Below are 22,869 nucleotides of genomic sequence, written 5' to 3' on the forward strand. Positions count from 1 at the left end.
TCTGGCTGGGGAAGAGCTTCATGGGAAATCTGAGTCGGGATGGTAGGCTGTGTGTGTGTGTGTGTGTGTGTGTGTGTGTGTGAACACTGACTGGCAGTTTGCTGCCTGCAGAAGTCCTACTGCTCAACAAGATGGGGCATGAGGCTATTAACAAGAGCATAAGCAGGCTATGAGTCCTCTTTAATAGTTAGGTCTTCTCTTTCCTCTCTGTAATAAGCAGCTTTGGGCCTACTTTGCAGTTTGAGGACCTATTTTGAGCACCTTCTCTGAGCCCAAGAAGTCTCTATAAAAGGAAAAGGTAATTGGTCTAGTGTCAGTGCAACGGTTCCTACAGAAGCTCACACAACAAGTCCGTCCTCTGGTCCCCATTCTCCGAAGCTGTGGTTCTCAGTCATTTGCCATTGTGTCTTACCAAATGCAATTGGTAGCATCTGGAAAGATTGTCATTATCACGGTTAGAGAGAAGGCACCTAGTGGGTAGAGACCTCAGAGGCTTCTAACCATCCTGCAGCACAAAGGGTATCCCTCACCCTGAAACTTTACTTGATCCAAAACTACATGGTACCTAGGCTGGGAAACCTTGTTCTAGGTCTATCCCTCATCACTGAGGTTGAGTTGGCCTCTCAGTAGTCTGTACTCATCACAAATATCAAATATTTGTAAGCATATGCCATCTGAGTTATGAGAAAAGTCCCAGCATCCAGAGCCCTTGGAACTGTGCGTCATTTGTGTTGACCATGCGTGTAAGATGTTGTAGACTTTCTTTTCAACTATTTCATTCACTAGTTGTTTTCCTTTAAAGGGGGGTTGGGAAAGTTAATGTTTCCTCTTTTATTTCTCCCTCCACAGAATGACAGGAAGAGAGTTTTTCTCTCGCTTCCCAGAACTGTATCCCTTTCTTCTCAAACAATTGGAAACTGTAGCCAATACAGTGGACAGGTAGGTGGAGAATACATTGGAAAAAGTGCAGACACAATGTGAAGTATTTTGTTAATCATGATTTTAGTATCTGCCAGGGTAGCTCAGGCCTGCAATCTCAGCCTTCAGAATATAGGGATAGGATTGCCACCAGGTGTGGGCTCTATCACCAGACCCATTTCCAGAAAACCAACATGGGAAGGCGGGGAGCTATGGACAGATGGCTCAGCAGCTAAGAGCACTGTCTACTCTTCCAAAGGACCTAGATTCACTTCCCAGCATCCACATAGCAGCTCACAGCTGTCTGTAAATGCTGTACCAGGGGATCTAGTGCCTTCTTCTGGCCTGTGTAAGCATCAGGTGCAATGAGGTATACAGACACAGAAACAGGCAAAACACCTGTAAAATAAAAAGTTTAACTGGAATAGATGAAATGACTCAGTGGGGTAAGACACCCACTACTAAGCCTGACCACCTGAGCTTGATTTCCAAGACCACACACACACACACACACACACACACACAGAGAGAGAGAGAGAGAGAGAGAGAGATAGAGAGAGAGAGAGGAAGAGAAGAGAAGAGAAGAGAAGAGAAGAGAAGAGAAGAGAAGAGAAGAGAAGAGGGGAGGGAGGAAAAACAAAAACCCAAATCAAGCAAGGTAAAGGGCTCCTGAGGCTCCACCCTCCCTGAGGATCTACTGCAGTGGTGTAGCCACTGGTAAGGTACCCATGCTCCTGTAAACAACCTTTCACCTATGCTTCTCTAAGCAACTATAATGAAACTTGTGGGCTGATTTAAAATAAATCCATGGAAGTATAAGGGGACCCATAGTAAGCGGGCATAAATGAGGATCAGAAACTTCATGCGTAACTCTCACTATGAATCCTAATAAACAACATCTTTTTTTAAGTTTTAGTTTTATGTATGTATCTGTCTGCATGTTAATATGAACATGTACATGGGTGCCAATAGTGGCCGGAAGTCGGCATCAGATCACCTGCAGACATTACTCAGTGATTCAGAGGACTTGCTGTCTTTCCAGTGCCCAGGGTTCTGTCCCTACTACCCATGTCAAGGCAGCTCAGAACTGCATGTCATTTCAGTCCCTGGGAACCTGATACTCTCTTCTGGTCTTCATGGTTATACATACACACATGCACATAGATACACACACACTCAGACACACTTAACAATTGTATGCCTTTAATCCTAGCACTAAGGAGGCAGAGGCAGGCAGATCTCTGAATTCAAGGCCAGTCTGTTATACAAATTGAGCTCCAGAATAGCCAGGGTTGTCACACAGAGAAACACTGTCTCAGGGTGGGGTGGAGGATAATGTTTTTATTAAGAGATGACCTGAAGACCTATGTTCCCTATGTTCAGTCACTAATACCCATATAAAAAGCTTGCTGTAATGCCATGTGTACTTGTAATTCTAGCCCTGGAGATGTGGGCATAGAAGGACCCTAGAGCTTACTGGCTAGCCCTACCCTACCTTATTTGGTGAGCCCCATGTCCTGGTAAGAAATCCTATCTCAAAAAGACAGAACGGGGTTGGCAAGATGGGTTGAGCCTGGTGACCTATTCATGTGCCCCAAACCCACATGAAAGTGGATGGGGCACAAGTTGTCCTCTGCCCTCAACATGTGTGTCATGGCACGAGGTCTCCTTCCCATCACATGCACAATAATAAATACTTTTTAAGTTTTAAAAATATTAGGGTGCACAATTTCTGAGGTTTGACATCCAAGGTTGACCTCTTGCTTACACAGTACAGACACACACACACACACACAGCCACACAAACATACTCACACTCACACACATAGACATACACCTGAGTTATTTCTTCCTCTTATATTTTAAAATCTCTGTTTGCATACTAAATTTACTTAATGGATTCTTAGTATTCTTTATTACTGGCCTGTTGCAGCTTGCCGCTGTGAAAACGTGGGTCCCTGAGCAAAAATGATCAGTAATTTTGCAAACATAAAGCAGAATCATTATAAAGGGCTTTGAGTCTCCCTGGGGTGGTGAGAAATACTATCAGTTTGTTCAGTCTTACTCTGTAGCTGACAGTAGAATTTTTACTATGGCTATCTAGAACATGTACCTTTTTATTTTTCAGCAGTCTTTGTCAGGTGCAAAAGCATATAAACTGTCTGTAATGGGAAGATGTATTTATATCAATGAAATTTACTTTTGTTGTGATATATTTTTCTCTGAGGGAGGATTTTCTGGTTCCAGTGAGTTATGGTGTATTCATGCTTTCTCAAACTCATCAGACACAGACAGCTTCACGTTTCCTACCCTGGAGCACAGTCTACCCAAGAGTGACTGGCTTCAGAAGATTATGTGCAGAAATCTGCCTTCGCCAGAGACTTCCCCTTGTGCACATTAAAGTGGAGCAGGAAAAAGTGACAAAATCTGTTTGAAAGCAGTGTTGCCTTCTTCCGTCTGAAATCGTTTATGTCTAAAACTTCCTTTTAGTGACCTGGGAGACCCTGATGGCCACCCCGGCATGTTCCTCTTACTCCTGGTGCTAGAGAGACTCTACCCATCTCCGATGGATGGCACGGCGTCTACACTCAGCTTGGCCCCTTTTGTTCCTTTCATTATCAGGTAGTGTCATGTTGTCGGAAACTTGAGAGAAATGCTCTATCTTGTTCTTATTTGGGGAATTATAATCAGTACATTGTCTTAGGGAGCCATTGTGTGGAAGCAAGACAGTGAAGCTTTCTGCTGTTGCTCCTGACTGGTCTCCAGTGCTTCCGAGGAGGTGCTTAGCCTGTGGGTGTGGGAACCTGTGGGTGTGTTGGTAGTGTTTTCCTTCGAAACCAGCTAGTGGGTGTGTGTGTTGATAGCAAGTACCCCTTTTGAAAACACCGCCTATGGTTTCTATTGAACAGTATTGGGCCAGCTAACACAGGTATGATGGGCAGGCCTGATCCTAGCATGTATTCCCTGCCCTGTAGTTTAAAAGAATATCAAGGCACCTGGCTCCCTACTCTGGAGAAGTCAGAGCAGCCGGGACCTACTGTGCCTGTGACAATGCCACTTAGCCCATTGTCTACTTAACCTTCTCTTTCAACCTTGTGGATGCCTAAAAGAGGTCCAAAAGCATAGAATGCACGCGATGCACACTAACTAATCTCAGGAGTTTATCACCAGAGGCCTTGGGACCTCTTTTGAGGTGGCTCTCACCTTCTGATCACTTTTTAGTTTTTGACTAAGTTCCTTAGTGGTCCCCAAAAAGTATTTGTGTTTTCTTCTGAATCATTTTAGAAGCTGTCATATTATTAACAGCTTTTATTCTTCTTAGTTCTTGACTAGCATGTGCCTTTAATGTCTGTAGTGAAAATTGAAATTGACTTGGAGAAGCAGTACAAGTACAGGAAACTTGAGTGTGTTTATTATTTGTACAGCATCCTGGGTTCTGCTTCCTGGGTTCACATAGCTGACTTACGCATTTCCATGTGAGAAACCATGAAACATAAGATTTTGCCACGTGATGCTGTGGCCATCTGTTTGCCCCCAAGCCTGGGCTGTGGCTGTGCCATCTGTGATCACAGAGGTGACTCACTGGGGCTGGCTTTTGTTCCCTGATACAAAGTTACCATCAACCTCCTCCAGTATTTGGTGATTCATTTAGAAATTTGGGTGGTAAATTTTACTTTCAGGAGCCTTAAAAGTATTCTCTTTCATGAACACTTTTATGTATGGGATGAGGAAGCAGCTAAGCAGTGTTTCCAGAAAGTTGATAAGAGGGGAAAGGTACAAACAGAGTCAGCGAGATTAGAAACCAAGATGTGCCGTGGACCTATGTTGAGAACATTCACTTTGCAGAGACTTTTACTAAACAGTTTGTTTTCGGTTGCTCCTACAGACAGGAAGTTGCTGCATTGAAATACCCTTCCAAATGGACCTACTTTAATCTGAGTATGTACATAGTACTGAAAGGTAGTCAAAGATTACAGTAATGTAGAAGATTCAACTATTACTCTGAAACCAGGTTGTAGAGAGCAGTGAAGTCCTAGAAAGTGTGTGTTGTTGATGTAGGAATGACGGTGACAGTGATGCTAGTACCTCAGACCCATGGGTGAAACTTCCCTGGGTATGACTTCCTCTTGACCATGTGGGGATAGTGATAGGGCTTGCAGAAAGCATTCACAGCTGCTCCCTACTACCCCACCACTCACACTGTAAGCCTAAAGATTGCTCCCCTACAGAGAAAGACTGCACCTACCAAGATTAGCTAATCCTATCTCCTTTTTCAGTTGTATATAGTAATCCTGCTTCCCTCTTCAGCTAGCTGTGTGTAACACCCTCACCTCCCTGTTGAACTATGTATGACAAACACTGAACTCTAGTGCAGTACAGCTTGTCCATTAGAATCTAGACCACCTGATCCCATATATTCTGTGGCTATATGGCTGTGCGTCTGTCTGTCCTTTCCTCATTTTCTCATTGCACCTAGTTAGAATTCCCAAACTTTGTAAGGATGTATATTAGGTACTTAGAACATTGTCTGGGTTAGTATGGTTGGTTTAGTTTGTGGAGTGTTTTTGGCGGTGCTGGGAATCAAACCCAGGGCCTTGCTAGTACTTGGCAAGCTCACCATTGAGCTGCATCCTCAGTCTACCCAAGAGGCTGGAAAGATGGCTTAACAGTTAAGAGCACTGTTCTTGCAACAGACAAAGGTTCAGTCTCCAGAATTCATATGATGGCTCACAACTGCCAGTTCCAGGGAATCCAGCAACCTCTTGTGACTTCCGCAGGCATCAGACATAGCCATGATGCACACATAAATATGCAGGTAAAATACCAATGCACATTAAGTCGATAAACCTAAGATTTAAGGACCCAAGCTTATATCTCTGTTACTGTTTTTTTGCTAGCCTGAATCTTAGAAGTTGCTAATTTGGATTTCTGTGGTTGTGGGCACAGCTAGGACTGTCTGGGAACAGAGGTGCTCGAATCCACCCCAGCATTCATCCCTTGTTTACAGTTAAGGTCTTGTGTATTTGCATTCTCCATCCAGCCATCTAGCCCCTTCCTCCATGAGTGCAGTGCCTTTCACATAGGACCACTCACTCTGCAGTTGTAACAGCATGAAGCAAAATACTGGCGGGGCTTTAAAGAGCTCCAAGCACCACTTGACTACAGCTCACCAGCCAGAGCCTGTTTTTTGGGGGCTCTTTAGAAGGTAAAAGTCTTTTCTGAGACTGAAAGGGCCAGGAGCCTTTCAGTTCCTTTCACAGGCATGTTTCAAGCTTCCACTGAAAAATTACAGGAAACCATATAGTACCATCCTAGAGCCATGACTGTAGGGTCCTGGACAGAGCAAAGGCCTGCACTGAGGAGACTTCAGCTCTGGAGTGCTCTGCCACTTGTAACTGTGACACTTTCGTGCAAGTTTTCCTGCACTGGACTAATGTACTGTGTGTGAAAAGTACCTCCTCCTGCTAGAAACCCAAGAGCTCGGCCTCTCACTAACAAGGGCAGAAATCTCCTCACTGCATTTCACTGTTTGGGGGTACTTAGAAAATGTCTCTTCTTCCCTCCCTCAGCATCACTTTCTCCCAGCTTAATTTATTTTCAGTACCTATCTTCCTCAGTCTATTTGTTCTCCTTTCTTTAAAGTGAAATCTGCTTGCTTGCTTTCCCTGACAGTAAGAAGTACAAATAAGAAACAAATATTTACCTGTAGAAATCATGTACCTATGGGGGTTGGGGTGGACATTTTACATTGAGACAAATTTCTAGTCAGCAATCAATAGGAAAGCTTGTGTTTCGTGTATTTAAAGGTTTTTCATGGAACCTTCGGATCCTGTCAGTCACATGGAAGAGGAAAGTGGACGTAGGACAACTCAGAGTTGATCCTGTGATAATTGGGGATAATAAGACTCTGGTCTCGTTTCCCTTTCATTACGTAATGCCGAGGGTGACGCCGCTCCTTCTCCAGGTTAGGAGACAGAGCAGTCTGTCTTGTGTGCTGGGGTACTGTGGCTCTTACAGGAAGCAGCAATGAACCCCTCCTTCCTTTGAGATTCTGGTACCAAGAGCCCTCCCTTAAGTCTGTGCATTAAATTACTGATTTGGTTTTTAGTTTGATTGTTTGTTTGTCTTGGTCTGGTTTTGTTTTTGTTTTGAGATGGAGTCCCATGCAGCCCAGACTCTCCTGAACTCGGTATGTAGCCAGAGATGACCTCGTACTTTTCTCATCCTCTTGATGCTACTCCCTAAGCAGCCACTCGATAGGCATGTGCTGGTATGCCAAGATTATGAAGTGCTGGGAATTGACCTCCAACTAAACAATGTGCCATGCATCCATCCATCTTATTTGTGCCTATTCTGACTTCCCAGAATCCTTTTAGATAAGCAGAAGGCAACATTTGCTTTAAAGAGACAAAAAAGGCAAGCAGAGTGGTTCTGGTACCACCAAGGTGAAGTCCTGTCGCCTGTCTTAGCTATCAGCTCCTGATGCTCCCGCCCCTCTTTCAAGTGCACTCCTCCTTGTCACCCGTCACTGCTGTATTGTGCTATCGTGCTTGCTCTTCAGCATAAACTGCAGTCTCTTTCCATGCTGAGAGCTGCAGGCATTGTTTTGTGGTCCTTCCCCCCCTACCTAATCCAAATTTGGGCCCTGAGTTAAGTTGAGTAATGTAAAAATGAAACTAGTTAGAATCGAAACTTTGTGTGTGGGCAGATCTGTTTATCTCTGAAGTATTCGAGGACTTCCAGTCCTTTCTTACTGCAACCACATGCAGCAACGGTCATGGTTTATGTAGGTAGGAGTCTCAGCTGGGTTTCGTGTTTTACGTGTCCTTTGAGGACGTCCCTGTTCTAATATGAGCTCTGACATTTGCTTATACTGAGATTCACCTCTCGGCGTTCCACTTCCTTTTCAAACAAGTTTCTATCAAATTCAATTCTTAGACTGAATGTTACCTTGGTCCTCTCTGGCCCCTTGAGCTTGGGAGCTTCATGGATTATGAGCTCCTCCAGCTGTCCTCTAGAGAAGCCCTATGAAAGTCTGCCTTGCAGTAAGTACCCTGATGCAGGATTTAGTGTCACAGGAGAGTAGCCTAAGGGACAAGGATAGCAGCAGTAGCAGAGTACTGCTCTTCTGTTTTAACTCATACAGTTACACAGAAGCCAGACATGTAAGGAAAAGCCATCTACACTAATACAGCAAGAATAGAAAACCCAGCTAGGAGAGCCTCAGTGTAATGGGGTTAAATGTCCTGCTTACCAAATAATGCTCTTAAGTTTATGTGCTAAGGAATTCTAGAGAGCCCAGGAGGTTGACAGTCTGTAGTAGGAGAAGAATAGAGAAGGATAATTTTAAGGCTGTAGGCAGTGGTGTACATCGTTTAACACCTTAACCCTATCGTTTGGGAGACAGAGACAGGAGGATCTCTGTGAGTTCTCTGGCTGTCTCGTCTCTGGTGGTATCTAATAACTGCACATACTTAAGTGGCATGTAACAGTATGTCTTTTCAGTGCAGTTGTACAGTATGTCCCACACAGCAGCATAAGTGCATCCTCAGACATTTGTCATTTCTTGGGTTGAGAACATTTAGACTCTGAAACAACAGGCATTTTTTAACACTTGTTTTGGTGAGTCTATGCCAGTAGGTGGGAAGGAAAACCCTGAAGCCAGATGAAGGGGTTCTAGGGGGAGCATACTGTGTTCTGTGAGAGAGAGCATGTGAAATGCAGTGAGGAGATTTCTGCCCTTGCTAGTGAGATGCCGAGCTCTCAGGTTTCTAGCAGGAGGAGGTACTTTTCACACAGAGAGTATAGACTCAGGTTCAAAAGTCAGCTCCAATTCATGCCAGCATTTTGGGGACTACGGGGCATGGAAATATTGTGCCAACTGCCTTCAAAAAACTCTTAAAGATATTTTTTAAATGATCTCAGTGTATTGATATCAGTTATTTTTGACTGGCTCGTTAAATGTATCGTTCCTAAGTGCCCTGTGCTTTATTTGCTGAGAACTAATAAGGATTCCCTAAGAGTCAGTCATGTCTGAGTCACCTCATGGCTTGATGGTGGGAGTGTAACTTTAGTCAGCATTTGACTCACTTAAATGAAAACAGATTCACTTGCAACTTAAATAGTGTATGTGACGTCTGATTTAGTCGTTGATTAAAGATAGAGACTGGCAGATTGACTCAACAGGTAAAAGCCCTCGAACCAAGCCTAACAGATCACCTAGTTTTGATCCTTGGAACCCTCATGATAAGAGGAGATACTGACTTGTACAAACTGTCCTCTAACTTCCACACAATAAGGTTTTTTAAATGTATATTCTAAATAGCCTTAGAAAACTGTATTGGTGGCTTGAAACTAGAGATGTGTATCATGTTCTAGTCTTTAAAATTAAAGTTACATCTGATTAGAATGTAGGGTGTCTGCTTTTGTGTCATTTTGTGTGAGAAAGTCTTAGGAAGGGTGCAGCACGACACACTGCTGCTGTCGGACAGCAGAGTTTGGCCATGGTCCTCAACTCCGAGGGTCAGGCCAGGCCCACATTGTTCTGTTATTATTCTGCTCTGGGACCCCCGTTTTAAGAGGGTCATTGGTAGGCTAATATTTATTTGGGGCAATGACCACAATGTGGAGGAAGCTAGACATCTGGAAGCAGTTAGACTGGGGAAGACCGGTTAGAGGCAACTTGGTAATGGTCTTTACATACTCTGAGAGGCTGCCATATGGCAGAAGGCACACAATTTGTCATTTTTCCTCCCAGTGGGAGCATAGGAGAGACTGCAGCTCTGAATACAAAGAAGAGTTTTGTGAAAGGCAGTGTTCTCTATCAAAGACAGGAATAGATTTCCTCAGAGTGGGCTGCCCAGCAATGAAAGTGTTTGAGAAACACTGATCCTATGTTGGACATATTTCCCAAAGGATCTCTCTGATGTGTCTGAGGTTGTCAGGATGGCTGTCAAGGCATCTGTTTGGGATGTCTTGTTTCAAAACCCTGAGTATCTCAGCCACAGTTCCCAAATGAGTGCTGAGTGAAGCGGTGAGTCTTCTTGTAAATGTCCCACACCTGTGTACACAATCTTACATGCTCCTCAGTCTTACCAAGGAGAAAACTGGGGAGCCATCTTGGCATGACCCACATGATTGTGGTGGTCTCCTCCTAAATGATGCCCTCCAGAAATTAATCCACTTGAATTTAGCTTCTAAGTAACTTCAGTAACTTGTTCTGGATGGTTCTGAAAACACTCTTTTGGCCTTTGTGATGTTATGTCTGAAAAGCATTCCTTATTGATTTAATTATCTTTCTCTGTGGTTGCTATATTTCTTCCATTCCAGATGTTGGCTTAAGTTGCCTTTGTTTTCTGACAAGTATAAGGAACATCTGAGTATTGAGCAGTCAGAGGTGGCCTTTTTAAAATGGCTGGAATAAGAAACTGTTGTCCTAGTTTCCAAAGGTCTTGTTTGAATAGAGATGCCTGGGGAGAGGCTTTGCCCAAGTCTTGCCCATTACACATTGGAACACCTAAAAATTGGGCCTTGTTGGAACTGCAAATGAAGAATTTCCCTTTCCTGACCCTCCTTTGGTTACTACTGAATTTCACAGGGGCTTAGGGACAAAGACTCCTGGCACCCTAATCTGCTGATAGTTGGGTTATCAGGGGATCTGTTGCCCTGTCTGTCTAGAACTCTGTCCCTTTGCTGTTACTGGTCTGTTAACTGTAGATGCCAGGTCAGGCTTTGGACAAGATGGCAAATAGAGGTTCGCCCCTGCACAGGGAGCTCTCAGCAGCTCATTTTCCTTTTGTCTTTAAGCCAGACTGCCATCCACTCTTCTCTCCATCAGGGCTAACACACTGAGCCAATTGTGATGCATAGATGTATCACATGTGAAATAGCTCCCTGAGACTCTAGTGGCCGCAGCTCAGACCTCATACGGAAGTCTTGGAGCAGAGCTGGGGATTGGGGTTATTGGTGCTGTGCTACCCTCCTGCTTGGCCGCCTCCTCCCTGTGGCCCCGTCTAGCTCTATTGAGAGCTGTTTTCATGTTCTTTGAAGTTTGCAGATTCCATCTAGAGGTAGTTGAAGTTGAACATGTGGAATGAAATCATGTTTTCTATCTTGTGTGCCTCCCCACCCGTAATACTCACTGATTTTTCTCTCTTAACCCTAGAGCAGGCCTGGCCAACTCAGTCTGGGGTGCCAGAGCTCTTTAAGACTTTTTTTTCAAAGTATGTTTTTAAGCAAGAGGAATGAGAAGTTCACCTCTCATGGAATGCATTGACAAAGCAAAGCTAGGAAAACAAAACCTGTAGGGACCAGCTTTTCTCCAGTGTTAGCTGTTACTTTAGCAGGCCAGTCCAGGTCATGTTAGAACAAGTGATTAGATCTGCAAACAGTCCCATTCTTAGGTGGAAACTCAGTGATGATAATCCATGGCCTGTTGGTGTCGTTTGGATGAAAAGCTAGAATCCAATCAGTTGATTGATGAGCCCAGTTCTTGCTAAACATTTGTTGTGTATCTAGCTTGTGTTGAGTTGTGGGTAAGCTGGAAGGAAAGGGGTCTTTATCCATGAGGAACTTGGTATAAGGTCAGTGAGATAAGGTGCAGACTTGTGACCCTGCCATCGTGTGTACATTGACCACGTTGTTATAGGATACATGCCCTAAGTACTAAGGCTAGTGAGGTGCAGAAGTCTAGCAGGCTTTCCCGAGAAGCTGGACAAATACAATTTCAGGGAAATTCAGTTTGCCATTTTGAGCACTTATAGAAACAATGCTCTGTGATCTCATGCAGGAGTGAAATGACGCTACCCACTCTGCAGACGCACCGGACATGGCAGGGTGCCATAGCTCTAGACTTACGACTCAGAGTGACTGTGGAACATTGCTCTGCTTGATCTCATGTGACCCAGGGAAGGCAGAGACAGGGCTTTGCATTTTTAGCAGGAGAAACCACTGATCACAAATCATTGGAAACTTTAGTAAAGAATAGTATTTGCCCAGAGGCTGCCTTTTTACTTCACTGACATTACACATTTAGAAATGCTTTAATAATTTTTTCCATGTAAAGCTTTTATTTCCCTGGTCTTAAATATTTTCTCAAAAAAAATTGCCAAGATGTTCATAGATATTTTTAATTGCTAACTTGAAGGGCTGCACAGACCAAGCCCATGCGCGTTAATGTGCACCCCTTTCTGACCATTTCTATATCAAAATTGTACTTCTTTTTTTCAGACAGAAAGTATAAACTGGGGAACAGAGCAGCATAAAAAAATTAAGTACAGCACAATAAAATGATCTGGGAAAATGACAGCACAGTATGCCTTTGTTATCTTTCCCTGACTCCTTGTGCTCACTCACCTCCCATACCAGCCCCTACCACCACACCCCATCCCTATCTGTTTCTGTCTCTCCCCCTCCCTTCCCCTGTCCTTCCCTCTCTCTGTCCCTCCCTCCCTTTGCACCTTGACTTTTACCTTAGCACAGTAGTCTACTGTCATTCTTAGGGATATGGTCCTAGATCCCCAGTAGTCGCATGAAACCACAGTTAGTGTTGAACCCTGCACTGTGTTTGTTCCCATGAATGAAGACATAGACACCAAAGGTACAGCTTTTGTATTTGATGCACAACCTCCAAACGCCATGAATCCCCCACCTCTGGTACAACTGCATGGATAGGAGACTCGTCTTTGTCGTAAATGTTAGGTTTGCAGCCCAGTTTTCCTCTTTTCCTACTGGATAGCTTTCACCTTTTCAGTTCAGCATGCTGTTTTGTGATGGTGTGATGGTTCCTTGGCAGGCCTGAATTATCAGCTTTCTAACTACTTTTGTGCTTTGGGACATTATTCAGTAAGATGTGACTTGAACCCAACCACTGTCAACCAGCAGTCAAATAAGCAAGACAGCTAAGTGGCTCCCAGGTGGGTAGCATATGCACTGAAGATTAGCTGAGCAAAGAGTTAGTCATGTTTTGAGCTGGATACTGCTGGGGCAATATGAGATTTAATCTCTTTACTCAGAATGCTATATAAATTAAAGCTTATAGATTGTTTAGTCCTGAAAATTTCCAAGTACTTCCAGGCCACAGGTAATTGAATCCATGGCAAGTAGACCTCAGGGTAAGTCAGGGACAGACAGCAGTGTCTACAGACTGGCTAAAGCAGCTGCATCGGTCATGTCAGTGCACAAAAGGCAGAAACCTTCATGCTTTTGCTTGCTCTTTCCTGTCTTCTACATTCACATTTAGCATCTCTTTTTTTCCTTCTTTCAAACCAGGTATAGCCATCAGCACATATTCCTGTCTCTCACTTGATTTAGTGAGCACTCGTCACTACCACTCCATTGATCTACTACTCAATTACCGAGAGTCTGCTGTGCTCTTGTTTAACCCATAACCCCACTTGATCAGCGTGTGTTTATAAGAGCCATTAGAGACCACTGGTGCCTCTCCACAGAGACATCCACTCTCCCTACCCAAAGCTGTCTCATGTTCTGTGAAGATTCTGAGAAAACTTTGTGTTCATAGTCCCTGCCCCGTTCATTCCTCGAACCACTACAGGCTAGCTCCTTCCCACCACTGCACTGAAACTATATCTAGTTTCTAAAGCCCCCGAATGCTTTGCAGTAGTCTCTGATTTTATCCTGGACTGATGCTCTTGCTGACTCCCTCTTCCACAGCATTGGCCACAGTGGCTCCTTGAGCCATTGCTTCTTTCCCCTCTTCTCATTCCTCCTGACTCTCCCTTCCTGCCGCTCCAGTCAAACACACTCCACTCCTAGTCCTGCCCTCAGCCTTTTCCAGGCATTCCCTTGCACTTACTGGGCTTGCCACTTGCCGACACTACGGATTCAGTCTCCATCTCTGATCCCTTTATCAGAGACTTTCTTTTTTTTTTTTTAGTTCTTTTTTTCGGAGCTGGGGACCGAACCCAGGGCCTTGCGCTTCCTAGGTAAGCACTCTACCACTGAGCTAAATCCCCAGCCCCTATCAGAGACTTTCTTAGAACAGTCATCACTCTGCCTGTCCCACAGACACCCAGGCTCCGGTCTTGGAGTTGCCTCAGCTCACTGAGCAGCCCTCCCTTAGGATCAAGTACGGTATCTGCTGTCACACTCTACCTTCTCACAAGTGACATAACAGAATGCAGTGTCAGGGATCTGACTCTGTTCATGCTTGCTCATGAACAGGAGCTTCGCCCCTGAAAGCCTTGCAGTAAATTAGAAATGATTTGCTCTTTTCATTACTGATTAATACTAGTCTGCGGTAGCAAGTAGCAGCACTCTCCGACAGACCCTGGAAAAACTAAGTCTAGTGCATCTGCAGTCTAGCTACTGAGGAGCCAGGTGCTGGTTTGTCTATTTGTTCACCCAACAGAAATGTGCAGAGACCACTGTGGCATACACTAGGATGAGGGTTGGACAGGGCTTTTGTCAGCTGAGGAATCCTGGGCTGTGGTGGTTCTGTCTCTTTTTGTTCAGATTTTCCCATCCTAATTAGTGGTAAGTGATACTTAGCAGACGTCTATGATAGAGTAGGAACTATTACAGGACCGTCTACATATCAGCCTATTTCATCACCAAGACAACAGTGTGAGTTTGCTGTTGTTCTTACTATCATCTAAGAGGGTGGCACGGAGGTACACTCTAGGTCATATTGCTAGTGTGAGCTAGACTTGTGTTTGAGTCCAGGTGTTGGCTCCAAAGCACATTGGCCTTGGGTTTCCTAGTTCTTTACCCACCAACAGTCTCCCCCGGCTACCTGTTTCTGATGTGCTATCTGTGGAACATGGCAAGTAAGTTGTCCGTGTGTCAAAGGAAACCTCCAGTTTTATCTCACAGGTGTTGGACTCGCCTTGTTCTTTCGGATGTTTCTCCTTTGGACATGGCATTGGCAGTGCTCTCATTTTCCAGTCTGAAATCAACACTAAGGGGAGAAAAAAAAATGCAGTTAAGTCCGTCTGCTGTGACAGATTGCAAAATAAAATTGGCTCTGCTAAAGTCCTAAGATTCTTGAGAAATGCTGAGACTTTTTTTTTTTTTTCAACAAAGGGCTCTCTTTCACTTTATTTTGAAAATTGCAAGCTCATAAGTGATGGAAGAAGTTAACATTTATAAGTTAGCAAGATATGATTGTCAGAATTCTGGTTAGTCACAAAGTAACATTCATCACATAACAAAAATGTAAGGAAATCACTTACTATTACAGGGCTAGGGAAGTCAGCTAACCTATGGGTAAAACCATTGAATTGGCTCAAAACTCCACTCATGCAGAGCTGCGGTGTAGAGCAGTAAAACTCCACTCATGCAGAGCTGCGGTGTAGAGCAGTAAAACTCCATTCATGCAGAGCTGTGGAGTACTTCATTGGCTTTTTTAAAGTGACAGGGCAAGTTTTAATGTGCAACCATGTTCTTCTTTGTAGCAATTCCACTTGTGAATTTCTTGGACTTATAAGACATCGACATCAATAGACTGTGTATACTTTTTAAAGATTGAATTATTATAAAAATGAGAAATTTAGGAGCAGCAAACTCAACTATGCATTTTTACTGAAGGGTAAAAATCACACAGATTTAAAACAACTACATTTCTTAATTTTATGATTGCCTCATTATTACTTTATGCTCTGTCAGAAATTCACATTTACTTTCTATGGACAATGTTTACTTTGCATTTCATTCAAAAGTTGTGTTTCAAATAGTATTTAAGTCCAGATTTCCCCAGACTATTATTAATTCAGAATAGATTGTAACTAAAAAGAAGATGGGGTAGGTCATATGTTTTCCCACTGAAGCAATTTTGTCATAGGTGTTTCATTTCTTAGTCCGAGCTTAGTCTGGTGAATTTTATCAAAATTATAATTGATCATCAACAAATGCTATCCCTTTATTTTTTTTTATCTTTATTAACTTGGTTATTTCTTATTTACATTTCAATTGTTATTCCCCTTCCCGGTTTCCAGGCCAACATCCCCCTAACCCCTGCCCCTTCCTATCCTCCCCCCATTACTGCCATCCCCCCAACAATCACGTTCACTGGGGGTTCAGTCTTAGCAGGACCAAGGGCTTCCCCTTCCACTGGTGCTCTTACTAGGCAATTCATTGCTACCTATGAGGTTGGAGCCCAGGTCAGTCCATGTACAGTCTTTGGGAGACCTTTTTACAAAAGAAATTGTCCTTGTTGTAGGCGCTCAGGGCCACCATACACTTCAACCATCTTAGCGATGGCTAAGATGCATAGCATCCTAAGGAGGACATTTGTGGGCTGCTCCTTATGCATGCTTCCAGAAATAGATAAGGAGTGTCCCTCTGACTTTAGTGTGTGTTATCCTGAGTTCCTCTGTTAAAACTTACATCATTTTGGATTTTGGTTTCCTGAGAATGAAGGAAAACTTGAGGATTTGAAGTTTCCAAATGATTCCTACATACAGATCTGTTCATCTTCCCTTTGCTGTCTTAGAATAGAGTCATATGGCTGTCAGTGTGCATCCCGTTGTTTTAGTTGCCTGTGTCTTCCTAGACCTACCCAGGAAAAGGCCAGTGTGGATGAGTGAGGTGTGTAGATGGGTTGCATTGCTCCAAGGTGCATCTAGGAACCTGGGGTGATGATCTTGAGGGACCCTAACAGTACCAGCTAGTTGATGTAAAGCCTGTGAAATGGGTTAGAATCCCCTTTTCTTGTCAGTTTTATGTTTCTATGTAGAGTCCCACTTCTGTCTTTCACTGGCTGAATTCAGTTTTGTCTGAATAATCACAAAACCATAGTTTGGTGCCCCTAGGGTAGGGGGCCTCCCATGTTCTTTCTCACAACACTCATAGCATCAGTAAGAGGCACTATGCTTAGAAGGCGCTGCCACGTAAGCAAGCCTACTCAGTTTTGATCACTGCAGATGTACTGGAAAAGGCCATCTGCTCTGATACAAACCAGGAAATTATCCTAATAGCCAAGAAAAAGCTGAGTTGTTACTGAAAGATGTACACACAGACAAAATAATTTACAAATAGAAGGCAGGAAATATTTTCAAAACACTAAGAGAGTCCCTTGAGCCGTCCTTGTAGGTGATAGATGAATGGTGTTGGCTTGTTTCTTACTGGATTGTTCATTCATTTTTCCCCTACAAGAGTCATTATTTCCTACAAAGCCAGAATTTGAGGTATAACTTCATTTGAAGGTAGACAAAATAATAAACATGCAAAATCTAATTTGATACTAATTATAACCTATATAATTCTAATTAAGAGAAACTTTTAAGGAAATGGAATTCTTGCTGGATGTGGTGATGCACACCTTTAACCCTGCACTCGGGAAAGAGGTAGGTAGATCTCTGTAAGACCAGCCAGGCCGCATAGTGAGACCCTGAGGGTCGGGGGTGGGAGTGCATCCTGCTGTCTGGTTGAGCATGTCCCTAAAGGAGTAGCTTTAGAACACCACAACTTGATAGAATTCTGCATTGTAAACCAGCCCATAGAACAGCTTCTTCATGCCTTTCTTTTCTAAAGCATTGATGTCACAAGGCACCGGATATGAACCTAGAGAGCTCCATGGGATGGCACAAGAGCCTGACAAAGGTAGCTAGTGTTATTAGGCAATGGTACTTTGATTTGGAAGCACCAGGCTGTGCATTCTAGAATGGGTGGTTACTCTGACTCAACCTTAGATCAATATTCCTGAATTCTAAGTAAGAGTTACACACACACACACACACACACACACACACACACACACACACACACACACAACCAGTCCATGGAGTAAACTGCAGTACTACTAAGCTGTTGCAGACCCAAGCAAGAACCAGCTCACTCTGAGGCTAGTGGAAATCTATGGGAAGTTATGTTCTTAAACAGTGTCTACTGCCCAGCTAATATTCATAGATGCCACCTTCATCTTGAGCCGAGACTTCAGGGGTCACAGACAGACCTCATTTATTTAGTATGTAGTTATGATACCTTCTAAAACAGTGAGAGGCAGACTACACTGAAGTCATTAGTTTATGTCTTTGGTTTTAACAAGAAGATAATTAAAAGACATTGGCAAATGATGCAGCATGGGGGGAAAGAAAGCATGTTGGCATTCTCACACTTGTGGTCTGGTAGAGGACCACCATGCCTTTTCCCCACCAGCATTGGCTCCCATGCTTTGAGTAACATCTATTTTTCATTTACCTCTCTCCTGTCAGAGAAATCACTAGAGGCCTTTTACAGCTTTGACTCTTCCTTTCCATTCAAAGAAATAGTTCTATTTCCTTTTCAAGATGAAAGCTTGTCTTTGTCATCCCCAAATAGTTCCAGGAGCAGAACACACTGAATCTTTGCAGATAAAAGACTTTGCTGATAAAATGCTAGATTGTTATCAGAGATCCAAGTGAGGGAGTCAGGTCCCTGCCATTAATTGCCTCCTTACAGCCTTGTTTATCTCCTGCTCATTTGGGGCATGCTTTTCTTGGACAGTTTCTTGTCTGTGCTCTGAACTACAGTTTGTAAAACTCTCAAAGGTCAAGGAATAGTGGGTTCCTTCTGTTCAGAAAGGCTTAATGGCAAGGAAGAAAAAAATCAAAGTTTCTATCTTCCATCTGGAAAGAAGGGGCAAATGCTTGGGTTGAACGGTTAGTTCCTCACCTCAAGTGAGACTTGTGTGCTTTGGTTCAGAACTTAGTTAGCCAGGAAGTTGCCTAGAAATAGAATGGCACTTATATCTGAAGCCATGAATATCAAGCAGTGACAAATTGGGTATTCAGACATTGAGGCCAGAGGCCAGTTGAAGCAAAAATAAAACTACCTGGCAACTCTTGTTGACAGCCTTGATCTACACATTTAAAAGTGACTGGGCTGGGTATGGGGCCATCTGCTTCATGTCTCAGCATCTGAGGTCAGCCTGGTCTGTATACTCAATTCCAGGCTAGGTGGGGCCACATAGTGAGACGGCTATACTCATGAATTTTATATTTTGGGCATCTCACCTTAACAAATAAATACTGCCTGCTTCTGGAGAGTTCCAGTGCTTTGTCATAATAGGAAATATAATGTAATTGGGCTGTGTGGTCATTCTTAATATGAATATGACTACTGTTGCATATAAGAAATTGTTACCCTTTTAAGAACTCTAGAACTATGGATATTTACTACTTTAAGAAACCCAAGAAATGAAGAGAACATTTTGCTATTATCACATTAGATCAGTGGTTCTCAATCTTCCTAATGCTTTTTTCAACCTTTTAGTATAGTTCCCCTTGTTGTAGTGACTCCCCCAGACCATAAAATTATTTTCATTGTTATTTCATAACTATAATTTTGGTACCACTGTACCAAAATTGGATCATAATGTAGATATTTTTGAAGATAGAGGTTTGCCAAAGGGATCGTGACCCATAGGTTGAGATCCTTTGCCTTGGAAGTATTAAGAAGTTTGGGACTAGAAAAGACTAGTGTATCTTTAAAAGGATTGTTTAAACCATGATAACCACTGTCCTACAGATAAGCCAAGAGAGAGAGCACTCGGTCCTCACAGTTGGACGAGCAGTGTCCATTACTGATTAAGAATAGTGCAGTGACATGCTACCATCTGTGGGACCTGACAACTGCTAAGCCACCAGACACATTTTCTTACGATTAATAAAGAAAACTTGAATCTGATCTTGTGTTTTCGTGTTAGGTTCTACCCGGACTATGACTTCCCTTTATCAATAAGACAACTGCAAACTGGTTCAACTGACCCTCCAGGGGCGCTGGTGTCAGGAGCTTCTGAGGACTAGAGTGCCTTATTTGTCAGACCAAAAAAATCTTAACTCCTATAAACATGTTATCTGATGATAAAACTACAGTAATGAATTTTAGGAAGGGAGGAAGGGTTGGAGAAATATACTCATTCTAACTAATGAGACACTTGCTCTCTTTAACCTTGAGAACTTATTTTCCCTTTGAGTCAGGGTCTTACTTTGAGTCAGTAGCCTTGGCTGGCCAAGAACCACCATTCCTGGTGGAGCCCTTGTCTTTTAAACTATCCAAAAAGATAGTTCTTGTATCCTCCATGTTTCTGTCTATCACTCTCCTCCCTAGTCCCTTTCGTCATTTGAAGGTAACCAAATAGTCACTGGGATTTTAGCAGTATCTTTCCCATATTTAAATTTAGTGTTTTTCTAAGAAGAAGCTAGGAAACATAGAGACTTCTTTTTTTTAAAAAAAAAAAAGTAGATTTCTTTGCTTTCTTTTGACTAATGATTTTGTCATGATAACTATTGGGAAAGTAAATGAAGTGCTTAAAGTAAATGAGGAGTGAGGAGAGAGTGTTTCTGTGCCTTGTACAAACCTGTGAGGCAGACTGTAGACTAGTGATGCTGAATTCCACCAGCAAATGTAGCCAAAGCCATAGAAATGTATTGATGAGATCATGCAAGTGAGTGGAAGTGCTCCAACTTGTTTTCATTTCTTTTGAAATGTTACATTTATTAGGCTTTTGTACCAAAGCCAAGCAATGGTAGGTTTCAGACTTACTACTTTATTTTTAATCTGGGGTTAAAGGTTATGTCCTTGGCAGAATTGAAGAATGACTCAGACATTCTACACTAATTTTTTTGATTTTTGATAGACAAAGAAGAAAGCTAGCAAATAAATGATACTGCATTAAAGCTGCCTTTATGAATTGATTGAACTGGAGTAGAAATAAAAAGGGATATTTTAAGAACTTTCTTGGTTTTGTTTACATTCAATTATTTAATACTACTTATTTAATGCTACTTTCCCTTAGACTATAAAAGGCTGTTTTTATGGAAACTAGTGGTGGGAATTATCGCTCCCTTTCCAGTGCTGTGTAGTCTCAGACGCCTGACTACTTTAGGTGTTAGGACGAGACGTTTCCATTGTCATGTCCTCCATATTAAATGCACTCGCCATGAACTTAATATATTAAGCTAAGGTCCCGTTCAGGAAGAGACTTGTGGGTGATAAGATCCTCCTGCTAATTAGTAGTCCAGTTAGGCACTAGAGCACTTTAGTGATACAGGGGCGTCCGCAGCATGCTTCTGGACCACCTCTGAGATTGTATGCCGGAACACGGATATACTCTTTCTTACTGCCAGGTCATGCACATGTGTAATCATCTTTGGACTTTCACAGCAATTTACTGTGTATTCATTTAGAATGTATTAATAGGATGTTGATCTGAGTTCTCTTTTTCCAAAATTTAGAATGATAAGGTAAAAGTCAAGTTTTTGACTGTTCAAGATATTAGAGAAAGGCTTAATCAACTCAAGGTGCGGAGAAACACTTGTTTTACCTTAATAATCACATGGGAAATCATCCTAAATGCAGATGAGTTTATGAAAGCTGTTTCAACAAAATTGACATCACGTAATTGAGTAGTTTGTAAGGCGTATTTAAAAGTAGCAATTTAATTGATTTTCACTTACATAATTATTATTTGGTGCTGAGGTTATCTACCACAATTTGCTTACTTTTTAAACTCTTGATGGACATTTGTTTTATATAAAAATTTAGCTATTACAGATAAGTTGCTAGAAACTTCCGTTCATGTCCATGTCTTTGTGTGGATATTAGCTCTCATTTCTCTAGATTAAATACACGGGAGTGAAATGGAAAGACTTAGGAGGTTACTTTAGTTTTTCAGGAAACTGTCGACTTGTTTCCACAGTGACTGACTGTTTACATCCCCCCAGCCAAGTGTAAGCTCCAGTTGTGTGGTCTGGCGTACACATCACATGCTTAGGGGTTTGTTTTTGAGATTTACTTGTTTATATTCCATAGTGTCTTCCCTGCTTGTATGGATTGCACCACATGTATTTCTAGTGTTCTTGGAGTTTTTGTTCTTGGAGACCAATCTCCTAGAACTGGGGTTACAGAGGACTGTAAGCTGTCATGTCTATGCTGGAAACCCACCTGGCTCTTCTGTAAGAACAGCCGCTGTTATGAACCACTGAGCCATCTCTCGAGCCTCAGCGATTTCAGCCATTTTCATTTAGAATTTCTATTGAGGGTGTAGTGGTGGTAGATCATTCTTAAAAATTTATTAACAACTGATATTATCTTCACTGATGATTACTTATTATATGTGACATCGGGTTACACAAACGCATTTGTATGCATGCATATAATGAGTGTCCTTTGAGTTTCCCAAGTAATTCAATAGGCTGAGCACCGTTGCATGTGCTCACTTCCCCTTTCTGAATGTCCGTTCAGAGCTTTGACTCCATTTTTATTGAGTTGGATGCTAGGTTTTTAGGCATAAATTAATTTATTTCTCTGCATTTAGAAGCAGAAAAGCAAAATTAAATTACAGCAAGAAAGAGTCCGATTATACCAAAGGAAGTACCTTCTCACTCTTATGCACTATGGCCTAAGTGTGGGTCTGGGGGCAAGCAAAAGCAATGTGAAGCCTTTCCTGGGTGTGCTTATAAAGGGCTGGGAGTACTGTGCTCTATTGGAATGTGACTCATGTTCATTCATTTTCTTGGAGACAAATTCTTGCTAACATCTCAATACCCTTTCCTGTGTTGTACCATTTTTCTAGGCCAAAATAGTGCAACTTTTTGGAACTTTTCAAGCATTTCCATGTGCTTTTTGTTTTTTAAAGGTTCGTTCTTCTTGATTTTAGTTGGAATTGTTGCTAGGAAATGAAAGGAAGGTTATTTGGGGCATGAGTCGGCTTTAAGAGAAACAAACCACAATCTCTGTAGGGTAATGACCTTTATGGCCTAAAAGAAATGCTCTACCTTTTTTCTGCAGTAGCATTTAGTTGTCATTATGAGGCAGATTCATTTAGCTCTCTGTAAGGCAAAATAATTAACCAGATTTTAGAGAATCCAGATGATTTAGAGGTCGTGAGGTTGTTGTGGCCTTGGGAGGGGTGAGAGGTGCTTTAATGACAGGGTTCCAATAGAGTTAACGAAGGGCTTTCCTGTGTAGAGAACACTGACCATTTGTTTTCAAGTCTGACAGAAGCCCAAG

The 22,869-nt window shown here is 42.5% G+C and overlaps 1 protein-coding gene across 8 annotated transcripts in view; it reads left to right on the plus strand.

The window, feature by feature from the left end:
* Window positions 1–22,869, plus strand: part of Thada (THADA, armadillo repeat containing) — a 303,931-nt gene that overhangs the window by 152,756 nt on the left and 128,306 nt on the right. For 5 of the 8 annotated variants that reach the window (XR_010052081.1, XM_006239705.5, XM_017594120.3 and 2 more), the window contains 2 exons: window positions 850–939; window positions 3,409–3,540. The exons of 1 other annotated variant lie outside the window; for it this stretch is intronic. Coding sequence is in view for 5 of the 7 variants with exons in the window: in XM_006239705.5 (XP_006239767.1) it covers window positions 850–939; window positions 3,409–3,540 (222 nt within the window). In the remaining 2 variants the exon portion in view is untranslated. Of the gene's footprint in view, window positions 1–849; window positions 940–3,408; window positions 3,543–4,804; window positions 4,858–22,869 lie in introns of those variants that run through there. 2 more of the 8 variants (XR_005505507.2, XM_039112158.2) reach the window with 2 other exon arrangements.

Source organism: Rattus norvegicus, chromosome 6, assembly GCF_036323735.1.
Source record: "Rattus norvegicus strain BN/NHsdMcwi chromosome 6, GRCr8, whole genome shotgun sequence".
Lineage (NCBI taxonomy): Eukaryota > Metazoa > Chordata > Mammalia > Rodentia > Muridae > Rattus > Rattus norvegicus.